This window comes from Neoarius graeffei, chromosome 20 (assembly GCF_027579695.1).
Source record: "Neoarius graeffei isolate fNeoGra1 chromosome 20, fNeoGra1.pri, whole genome shotgun sequence".
Taxonomy (NCBI): domain Eukaryota; kingdom Metazoa; phylum Chordata; class Actinopteri; order Siluriformes; family Ariidae; genus Neoarius; species Neoarius graeffei.
Window position 1 is genome coordinate 230,624 of NC_083588.1, and position 11,877 is coordinate 242,500.

The 11,877-nt window shown below is 44.2% G+C and overlaps 2 protein-coding genes across 6 annotated transcripts in view; both read right to left on the bottom strand.

The window, feature by feature from the left end:
- Positions 1-1,463: 1,463 nt before the first annotated feature.
- ier2a (immediate early response 2a) lies at positions 1,464-2,692 on the bottom strand. The gene has a single exon (XM_060902461.1). The coding sequence runs from the start codon at positions 2,591-2,593 to the stop codon at positions 2,048-2,050; it is 546 nt and encodes a 181-aa protein (XP_060758444.1). The 5' UTR covers positions 2,594-2,692; the 3' UTR covers positions 1,464-2,047.
- A 4,214-nt stretch (positions 2,693-6,906) lies between these two features.
- Positions 6,907-11,877, bottom strand: part of nacc1a (nucleus accumbens associated 1, BEN and BTB (POZ) domain containing a) — a 43,484-nt gene continuing 38,513 nt past the window's right edge. For all 5 annotated transcript variants that reach the window (XM_060901064.1, XM_060901061.1, XM_060901062.1 and 2 more), the window contains exon 6: positions 6,907-11,877. This exon is cut by the window's right edge and continues 1,216 nt beyond it. The gene's annotated coding sequence lies outside the window, so the exon portion shown is untranslated.

Genomic DNA, 11,877 nt, shown 5'->3' on the forward strand with positions numbered 1-11,877 from the left:
GAATCACCTCTTTTGAGGAGATCTGAGCGTCAAATTAAAAGACCAGACAGACTTGATCTGTAAAAGAATGGACTGAATGTTTAAGGTTCCTGTGTGGTAAAAAAAGAAATGTGAGAACTGATGTTTAAAATGATAGCATCATTATGTTAAGGCAATATTTGGTTCACATCTTGGGGGGGGGGGGGGGGGGGGGGGAGTTGATCTGTAGTATGGACTGTAACCAGCAGGGGGACCTATGCAGTTAGGAGAGACGAGTGGAGACAGGTCAACATGATGTTCGCTATTGAAATAAAGTTTGAGCGCAAGCTCATTGTTCACTAAACAAGGTTTTATCTTTAAGAAATGAACAGCACACTGTAAAGTAAAATCTGTGCAACCAGTGTCCCCCCCGGATCACTGCTGTTTAATTTCCCCTTTAATAAGTTAAACACCCCGTCACGCTCCGAGCCTCGGTTTGGTGCAGAAACATTCATAAAACTAAAGGGAAAATCCTGGATTTCAGCCTTCACCATGAGAACTCTGCCTTTCACCAACTCTGTGCTTGACATGTTTATATCTAAAAAAGGAGAAAATAAAATGGCGACCCCGGCACTAAAACTCATCCCGTGGCTAAGAACATACTGCCCCCCCCCACCACAGACCCCGATCCACTTCATTTAAATCATCACTGTGTTTCCTGGAGTAAAATAACATCTAATCTTTTTTGCCTGATGACTTCAGTTAATAAAGCTCTGTTCTGTGCATCTCTTCCCCCATTTATATTTAAAGAAGCTTCTCTTAAACCCTGCATGTTGGGAAATGAGAGACAGAGCAGTAAAGAACCAGCCGGCGGTGTTAAAGTCCAGATTTATCCAGCAGGTGTTTTACTACAGGGAGGATTTTTATTTTTGAGGGACACAGATCAAAGAACACCGCGCCATAAGAGACCGATTCAACACTACAAAGCCAGACTGCTGCACACACAGCTGGAGACAGATGTGGAACTGACCCAGAAAGCTCAATGTCTTTTATATATTTGTTATATTTTGTTATAAAGATCACTAAAAGCAGGTAATGGAGGAAACTGCGGCGGTTTTTCAGCGGAAATGATGTTTATTTCTTTCACTCGATAATTTACTGCTTTCCTCCATCGCTCTTTACTGAGGCGACAGAAACATCCGGCCATCACTTCCGGCCTTCCATGAACAACGCACAACTCCGCCCATCCTTCTGGTCACGTGATCTCATCCTGCAATGGTTGCCAGAATTCAGAAAGCGCAGTTTAAAGGATTTTTTTTCTCCTTCTGATTAAATTGAACAGGACAGTTTCACACCCTGGAACAAACTTTTTCCACTTTAACTTCCTGAAGATCACGGAGCTGTAACTCCGAAGATAAAAAACCCAAACGGGCAACCCAGAACCCCACTGGACCAGACAGTGACACACTGCAGGCACAGAGAAAGAAAGTGAACAGACACGTGTGTGTATTCCAAATAAAAACATTTTATTATATAAAAAGTGAGGTAGTGACCATGTGGAGTGGTCAGGTTTAGCAGCTTATAACATTTTCCCTCCTGTCATTTCTGTGTGTAGATTATAAACAGTGATGAACAGAGTGGATAAATGTAATGAAAAAGTAGTTTATGTACAATAAATAAACCAGCTTGATCAGTCTCACTCCTTCAGTTCGAAGGGTTTAAGATGAGTCATGAATTCGACACACACAGCTGTAACATGTCGGACTTGTTTCCAGGAAACTCTGGGTTTGGTTGGAGATGGTGATGATGCGCGCTGACTCCGCTCTGCGTCACAGTTTCTGAAGCAGCCTCGTGCCTGATGAGTCACCCTTCACCCCGTGACGTCATCAACACCACCTCTGACCTCAGCTCAGATCCGCTGAGAATCTCGGGGTCGAGTTCGGGCCAGAAAACTGGAGTAGCCGAAGGTTTGTTGTTTTAAACAGTCAGAATTCCACAGGAACTGTGCGCGCTTTGTGCTCGGGGAGACCGGGAACTGTGCGTTCGAGACCCACACACACACACACACACACACACGCGCGCAGTCTGTTCAGCAGGTCACTATAGTCCTGGGGATGTGTGAAGCCGACAGGAGCTCCGTCTCCAGAGCGCACTGGCCGGAGTTACTCCGCGCTGTGGAGTCGTGAAGAACCCGCCGGAGCGCCTTCCGGTCCAGTCTCGCCTTTTTGCAGGGCAGGAAGTCCGGCTCGGCGCCGCTTTTCCCTCTCCGTTTCCGGGATTGTGCCTGATGGCCGGTGGAGTTACAGTTCTCTTTATCCGCGGTGCTGTCCGGTTCTGCTGCCCGCTCAGCGCTCTGGAGCGCACACGGAGGTTCGGGCGCCTCGGCCGTGTCCATGAGCTCCTCCGTCTGTGTGCTGTGCGCAGCGGAGCCGGGCCAGTCCCTCTGTCCGCTTGTGTCCGGGCCGGGGTTCGGTACCGGTCCCCGCGCGGAATGGTACGCGTCCCGGGCGGCTCTCATCACCAGAGTGAGCAGGAGGCTGCGGTGGAGCGGGATTCCTCCGCGCTGGGTTCGGGAGCTGTACATTTTACTCAGAGCCTGCACCATCACCCGCTTCGCTTCTGCACACACCTCCATCTGTGGGCTTTAATCCCCTCCGTTTATAAACACGACCTTGTGCTCGCTTTGGGTCTCGAACCCGCTGCTCTTCCCTCACCAGCACAAACAGAGGCGCGCGCTCACCGCTGGCCTTATGTACTTTTTGTGACGTCAGCTGTGCGATTGACAGATTGGCTCCACCTCTTTTTTCTTCCTGGAAAAATAAACGTGCGAAACTGGTTCTCTCTCTCTCTCTCTCTCTCAGAGTCTGTGCCATGAGGACAAACAATACAGCAGAATCCAACCCAGCTGTCACACTGATACTTCATGAAGCTCAAACAGAATAAATGAAACTGTAATAACAGACAGGAAACACCGACCCTGTGTCTGGAACCCGTTCAGTGAATTTGATGATCAGGTCAAACTGCTCCACTGAACCCAGAACAGGCTTTAAAGAAGTTTTTATCTTTCTTTTCCTTACAGCTTCTGGTAAATTACACATACACACTGATTACATCTGATTAAATTAAATTCGAAGTTTAATAAAATCTCATAATTAAAAAATAATCCATAAAATGTTTTTAAAATTATGAATAATTAAAATAATTTGCTTTAACTGAATAAATAAAACGTAAACGTGGTGCATTACATTATTAGTTTCAGAATGAGAAAGTTGTGTTTGTGATCTTTTCTTTCCCCACTTTCACTACCTTTTCCCTGCTTTTTTCCTGATGTCTATATATGGACATCCGCTTCTGGCACCGGTTCGGCGGAAAACCCTGCGCGCAGAGGCGGGCTCTACTTCCTGTGACCATATTTAGCACGCTGATGTCATCACCTCTGATACCCTTATATGGCGATAGAAACAGAGCGCGCGGAGCTTCCTGTCGCTTTTTAGGGGGAGGATCCAGCTGTTTCCGCCTGAGACACGTCACACAAAGGAAAGAGGGGGGTGTGAGAGGGAGAGAGGGAGAGAGAGACTGAACATTTACACATGCAAAATACCATAAACCTCATTCTGTTTGTCTCAGAGAGTTCTATATGATACTGTGTATAGATTAGATTATATGATACTGTGTATAGGGGCGGCACGGTGGTGTAGTGGTTCACACTGTCGCCTCACAGCAAGAAGGTCCTGGGTTCGAGCCCCGTGGCCGGCGAGGGCCTTTCTGTGCGGAGTTTGCATGTTCTCCCCGTGTCCGCGTGGGTTTCCTCCGGGTGCTCCGGTTTCCCCCACAGTCCAAAGACATGCAGGTTAGGTTAACTGGTGACTCTAAATTGAGCGTAGGTGTGAATGTGAGTGTGAATGGTTGTCTGTGTCTATGTGTCAGCCCTGTGATGACCTGGCGACTTGTCCAGGGTGTACCCCGCCTTTCGCCCGTAGTCAGCTGGGATAGGATCCAGCTCGCCTGCGACCCTGTAGAACAGGATAAAGCAGCTACAGATAATGAGATGAGATGAGATACTGTGTATAGATTAGATTAGATTATGAGATTTGATGGTTCACTTCAGTCAGTGTAAAATAAGCAGGTTATAAACACAGATGTGTTCTACTGGTGTAAAGGTCAGAATAAAATGTTGAAGTAAACAGGCAGAGTGTTACTGTACATGTTCTAAATGATTTGAATGTTAGACTATTTAATGAAAGAAGGCGGAGTGGGTCTGTGGGGTTTGTTTTCAAAAAGTCTGATCTAACAAGAAGATAAAATTTCACCAATTAGAAATTCAATCTCTGATCAGCTGACTGATCATCTTGTTTTAAGATTGTACTGACCTGTGTATTGGTCCTTAGTTTCAGGTCATGTTGTCGTTTCTCTGTGTGTATGGTGTCTTTAAGTTACGTTGTTTTTGTGTTTTATGGTGTCCTCCAGTCTTTTTACCTGCTTGTCCAGCACTTTGGTCAGCTGTCTCTGTTGTATTTTAAAGTGCTTTATAAATAAACCTGACTTGACTTGACTTGATCACTGCCATCAATAAATTCAGTGATGAATCAGATCAGCAGATTGTTTTAGTTCTGATTAATCACATTTACCACAACAAAATGTACACCCTGGATTTTTTTTTTTACTTGGACAGGACAGAAAGAACAGCAGTCCATCTGCACTCAGACTGAGTAAACAGAGGCTGAGCTGGAATCATGACTCCACTGCAGGAAGAGAGAAAAACACCCAAGGTCTCTCTCTCTCTCTCTCTCTCTCTCTCTCTCTCACACACAAACACACACACTCACCCTGACTGAAGCCCAGTTTTCTTTGCTTTGAGGTGAAGGACTCAGGAAGTGACATCACTATTTCCTGCACATATCAGACGTAGATGTAAAGAGGAAGTCGGTCAACTCTGTGGAACTTCACACGAAGCTGAGAGAAAGAAACACTTCACACACTGCTCAGGGGGAAAACATCAAACATCCTGTAAACAAACTCGCGTTCATGATTAAAAACGATTTAAATGGCATGTGTAAATGATGCTGAATGTAAAACTGGACAGGATTCACTCAAAACATTGACACCTGAAGAAATGAGGACGTGAACACAGCCTCATGCAGCACAGCACCCAGTTTTCCTTTTTAAAGGATCTTCTGTGGGTGGCACGGTGGTGTAGTGGTTAGCGCTGTCGCCTCACAGCAAGAAGGTCCGGGTTCGAGCCCCGTGGCCGGCGAGGGCCTTTCTGTGTGGAGTTTGCATGTTCTCCCCGTGTCCGCGTGGGTTTCCTCCGGGTGCTCCGGTTTCCCCCACAGTCCAAAGACATGCAGGTTAGGTTAACTGGTGACTCTAAATTGAGCGTAGGTGTGAATGTGAGTGTGAATGGTTGTCTGTGTCTATGTGTCAGCCCTGTGATGACCTGGCGACTTGTCCAGGGTGAACCCCGCCTTTCACCCGTAGTCAGCTGGGATAGGATCCAGCTTGCCTGCGACCTTGTAGAACAGGATAAAGCGGCTACAGATAATGAGATGAGATGAGATGAGGATCTTCTGTCGTCTCTTACATACAGGACAGAAACATGTTCATCAGGAGGGAATGAAACAATCAGTCTGACAGAAACTTCTGCAAAGAACCGTTCAGAATGTTCCACCAGTCCATTTCTCATCACTGCTGCTGAAGGATCAGATTTCATCCCACTTCCCTGTACCATGTGTTTCCTGTCTCTTCTGTAATCAGCTGCAGATCAAACGAGGAGGAGGTCTGAAGGTTTTTTTTTGCGATTTATATCATTAGAACAAAGGATTTCTCCTTTCCAGTGACAAGACGCTTCACCAGTGCTGGACAGAACATAAATGACATCTCTGTTTACATCTCTTACACACACACACACACACACACACACACTAACCCCCACTAATCCCATTTCTCATCTCATCTCATTATCTGTAGCCGCTTTATCCTGTTCTACAGGGTCGCAGGCGAGCTGGATCCTATCCCAGCTGACTACGGGCGAAAGGCGGGGTTCACCCTGGACAAGTCGCCAGGTCATCACAGGGCTGACACATAGACACAGACAACCATTCACACTCACATTCACACCTACGCTCAATTTAGAGTCACCAGTTAACCTAACCTGCATGTCTTTGGACTGTGGGGGAAACCGGAGCACCCGGAGGAAACCCACGCGGACACGGGGAGAACATGCAAACTCCGCACAGAAAGGCCCTCGCCAGCCACGGGGCTCGAACCCGGACCTTCTTGCTGTGAGGCGACAGCGCTAACCATTACACCACCATGACATTTTAAAAATGTCATTAAAAATGTAAACCAAAGAAAGAAAAGGTTCAATATCTGTAATATTCAGCATTAATTCAGCACCGTTTCTGTTCTACTTTAAACTGAAGTCGATGTTCTACAGACTGAAGTGTTGGTGACCATCTGATCTCCTGTACAAAAGGTCTGATCTTCCTCGAGTCTGATCACTTCCAGTGAAGCCATAATCAGAAAAAACTGCAGTGGATTTGCTCAAACTTGACCTGTGGGTGGGGTCTCGAACTTGGCCCCGTCATCATTTTATTTTGTTCCAGTAGGAAATGTGTTCTGTGATAATCTGAGTCTCACACCCACCTGTTACTGAATGAGTTTTTAATCAAACTTCCATGAGTTATATTTAATAACACTCAGACTCTCATGGGTTCCAACTGAAGGATAACAATATTCAGAATATTACTGTACATGATTTAAATAATGATCCGAATGTTTGAAAATGTCTTTAAAATGTTAATTAAAGGAAGTGCAGGATATTTATTCCGAGTCAGGGCTTTAAATTAGACTCTTGTCGTTTTATCTGATCCTGATGCGATTCATTTTCTCCATTTCACAATATTTCATTCAGAAAAAATGATGAATTAAGACTCAGACACAAAAACATTTGTTACAAAGTTTTTTATTAAGATATCCAGATGTTTTCTTTCAATTTTGCTTTTTCTCTTTACAGTAGTTAATGTGCAATTATACTTTGATAATATTGGGTCACAGTTAGGGATTCACAAAGTTATTGGCACTCTGAACACAGACTGAATGGCATGATGGGACACGGGCATTACAGGGTCACTGTGTGGGCACGGCGGGTGGGCGGGGGTGGGCGAGGGGGCAGACACGGCTGCGCTGGACTCGAAGCAGCTTCTGGGTTACAACTCATGCTGTGAGTGCACGACGAACAATCAGTAAATCTCATTAGTTCTTTTATAGAATGTACAGTATGTATATATTTATATATATATTTCTGTATGTTTATATGTATGGATCATTCTGTATTGTACAGGTATGAAGTTACAGAAAGTGAACACGCAGCAATGCATTGATATATATATTTTTTTAGAAAAAGAGTTTACACTCCTGCTTGTGTGCAGATGAAGGTGAATTATCACTGATCCCTAAACCTCAGCACGTCTCACTGCATCTGTACACGTCGTCCTCGTCTCCACCGTCCAGTAGATTTATTTATTTATTTATTTATTACAAAATGTCAGTTATGTCGATTTCATCACTCCGACTGCAAGCTGAGGAAAACTGGTTAAAGGCAGGATTCTGAGGTACATGGGAACAGAAGAGGTACTGCAGAGACGAGTGTGTGTGAGACATGATAAACACACCACCCAGTCCTCACTCGCTGTCCCAGAATGCACAGCAGCCCAGAATGGATTTTAAAAAAGGAAAAGGGGCGGGGTTTAGGTTCAGAATACACTGCTGAAGGGTCAGTAAACTCTCACACTGTTTCAGTCTCCGGCCTCGCAGACGCCGTCATCAAGGTGCCATGGTTCAGGAACGTTAAAATTAAATCAAACCCCTCCCCAATAAAAAGGTGCATTATGAGGCACGGAGACTCGAGCAGACAGTAAAAACCATAAAGTAATAAAATGACACGCTTGCAGCACGACTCTGGTCCCTCTCTCATATAAAAACACACTCTTTAGGCAACTTTACAAAACTAAAATAAACCCATAACATCAGGCAACATCATTTTTTTCCCTCAAAATAATGTAAACAAAGAAGAAATCTAACAAGTTCCTCTGTGTAACATCTGTTAAAGTGAACACAGCGCCCTCCGGAGTCCACTGTGTGTAGTGCACGAGACTGTACAGCAGGGGGCGTGTGTGAGCCATGCAGGGTGTGTGTGTGTGTGTGTGTGTGTAAAAATCAAAATGGAGGCCCCAGAAACAGCCTCTGATCCTCAAAATTATCAACAAATAATAAAAAAAAACCTCAAACAGCTGAACACTTCTGCTTTTCCTATTCTTACAAAAAACAAACTTGGCAATTCCACTCTCACTGCGGATTAGTTACAGACCACATGTTTACTGTTAAACAAAAACAACAACAACAAAAAATAAACAAACAGCTGTGCTATTCTATAACCCTAATGACACATCTGGATGCAGCTGTTTTCTTGCTGTACAGTTTTATTCGGGGGACTAAAGTGTGATTACTGATCTGGGAAGCGCGAACTCTGGTTAAACTCAGACTCTGAACGAAACGAAACACTAAAAAGAAAGATGTGTGAAAATTCGTCTACATCAGCGCTCAGAGATCTCCACCGAGCTCAGATCATTACACTGGGGGAGAAAACAAAAAACAAACTCAGTAAAAATCTGTTCAACAGCCTCAGCAATATTTACATCATCATGGGTCAGACAGGCTCCGCCCCCTCCGTCACACACTTATTCCCAAATTCCAAAAGTCGGATTCGCTACAAAAACAAGGTGCACAAAATCCACAGTCTCCTACAAAAGAAGGTGCAAAACGCACAAGTTCAGTCTACAAAAGAAGGTGCAAAGCTCCATTTACCTTTCTGACACACACACACACACACACACACACACACACACACACACACACACACACACACACAGAGTACCACTAAAAGGTGTTTTGGAGACTTGTTTTGGACAATAAGGACTTTTTGGAGAATCACAATGTGAATAAATTTATTGACCCCGATCAGTTTACTGAGTGTGCGATTGTATTGGCACCCCGCAGTCTGCTCAGGATAAATCCTTTCTTGAATCTTCTCCATATTTTTGTGCCACTTCATGATTGTTTTTAATCAATTCTTTTAAAACTATTAATTTTATTTTATCACTCATTAAAATTGGATTGAGATTTTTTCTTTCACTCTTCAACTACACTTCAGAATATATAGATATATAAAACGAAGTGAAATGTTAGACTTCATGCTCTAAAGACATGTTTTTAAAAGTAATGGAGTCCAGTTATTCAACTGAATTTCTACACATTTCTTCTACAAATACTGAATAAAGTTATTGACTTTTCCTAAAGATGTCAATAGTTGATTTCAACAGGCCCTTATTGGACATCTAGTGCACTTCATAGGGTGTATAATGTGTTGTACCCTATCTAGTCATTGTGTCTAGTGAACAGGACTCGGCCTCAGTGTGTGGAAGTGGAAATAAAATGATTCCTGTGTGAAGAGGAGTTCAGGACTCAAGTTCTTCAACATTAAAGCTCTTTTGCCTGTGTGTGAGAGAGAGAGAGAGAGAGAGAGAGAGAGAGAACAGAACCTCGGTGCGTTCTCATCCTCACTGCAGTTCTTTATTCAGGTAAACACACAGTGATCAGACTCAGGTCCGAGTGCACTTTCCTCCATCTGATTCTGAGTGAACAAAGGGATTCGACTCTGAATTGATTCACTGCAGGAAGGGACTTGAACATGCCGTGTGTTTCAGGTTGCAGGTTTTTTTCTGTAAATATTCTGTGACGTTAAACTGAGCCAAAGCACAGAGCTGTAGCGCAGTGGACACGCCCTGAGCTCGGGGGATTCCTCAGGATTTCTATCGCAGTTGGTAGTTTTTATGTTTCAGATTTAATCAACTGCAGAATAAAACCAAACTGTGGATTATTTACGATAATAATAATGTGAAGTGGATTATTTTCCTGTAACAGCGTGGCCTGAGGCATGTTGTTCCAATTTGGCCATGATTACAATTTCTACTTTTTCAATTCATCCTTTTATCATTACATTTAAATGTCAGTGAAATGAGTTCACTCCTGTTCTCACTGATGTTATAGCAGCGATAAACACTCGTTCCCTCAACAGTCTCTTTATTCTCTCCAAGTTAATATGATAAAAAAATAAAGCACAGCTTGTTCCATCGTGTTCCTGTGAAACTGTACAGAAGTGTAAACTCCTCTGTCCTGAAGGTGTCTGAGATCTTACAGCTCCAGCTTCACCTCTGACTGTTACACAGCGCTCACACTGGAGACTCCTTACAGAGACCACACACACACACACACACACACACACACACACTTCTCCTCACAGAGAACTTCATGTTAACAATTTCACACATTTTTATCCGTTTATGTGGAGTATCCACTGTACGAGTGCTTGTGAATAAGCTGTTACTATGGAAACGATAACGGACTGTCCGAGCTCATTAATATAAACCTGTGGTTCTGGTCCGAGCCGCACTGTTCGACACCAACACTGCTCATCTTCTGACCAATCAGATCTGAGAATTCATCCGCTGTGGTATCAGGTGAAGTGAAGCGTTGTGAAGTGGTGAGGATGAGGAGCAGGAAGTCGTGCTGAACGAGGATGAGAATAAAGTGAAGCCGGACGGCGTGAGGAAGAGCTGCGGCTCTGATCATGATGGAAACTTCACACGTCACTGCTATGCAAAATCAAAACGCTTTCAACTGTAACGCTTCCAAAAAGCCCTGCCCAGTCTCTCTCTCACACACACACACACACACACACTGAACAGGAGAAACAAACACACCTTAAATCGCAATCAGGTGTCAACCACATGCAAGCGCACATGGCCAACTATGTGCAAGGAATGCACACACACACACACACACACACACACACACACACACACACACACACACACACCCCTTGTGTTTAAGACAGCAGCGTGATTGTAACAATAGGAAGCACAGCTTTCCCCTCCCCCTGGGGCCAAGAGTGTGTGTGTGTGTGTGTGTGTGTGTGTGTGTACACTACTGAGGACTAAATGTCCCCACAAGGAAAGTAAAATCTGACAATTTTAACCTTGTGGGGACATTCGGACCCCCCAACACACACACAAGGAAACTGCTGTTGCGTTTTTTAAGCAAAACTTAAAAAAATAAACAAATAAAAGAGCCAAAAAGTTCCCTTTTCATGACTGAGGTTGGGGTTGAGGTGCAGCACAGCATTAATTAACTGCAATAATAATTATGTCAATGGAAGTGAGACAAAAGTAGAAGTGTGTGTGTGTGTTGACATGTGCACGAGGAAAGGAGGCCACAGCGAGGCCAAACAGGGTCACGTTCTCTCTCTCTCTCTCTCTCTCTCTCACCCTGCGCTCCAGTGTGTCTTTATCACACCCCGGGACACTTTCCCCCTCCACTGGAGTTTGTGAGATGAAGTCAAAACAGAATCGAATATTTTATTGAACTCCTCAGACGTAGAAATGGAGCAATTACACACTAAGAATTAAAAATAATGAAAGGTGCGGTCAGTGGTTTAAATGGAGGCTAACTGGAGCTTCAGGGATCTGTTCAAAGACACGCAGTTGATCTGTGAGGAGACCCGCCTCCTGTCCTGATTGATTAGAGTTAAAATTTTAAAGTGACTTCAATTTTCAACTTTTACAATTCAACACTTTACCTTTGTGATATTAGAGCTTCAGGAGTCAGGTACTGAGTTCTGATTCAAAGTGAATCACACACATGACTCAGCCCACTGTTTAAAGGAGATAAACCTCACACACACACACACACACACACGCACACACACACACACACACACACACAGCATTAGAGGGCAGTGCAGTGATGGTGGTGTGAGAGTCAGAGGCGTGAGGGGAAGTGGACGAGGGTGTGTTAAAGACA

Coding starts and splice junctions, on each gene's coding strand:
- ier2a (XM_060902461.1), bottom strand. CDS start 2,593: ATGGAGGTGTGTGCAGAAGCGAAGCGGGTGATGGTGCAGGCTCTGAGT.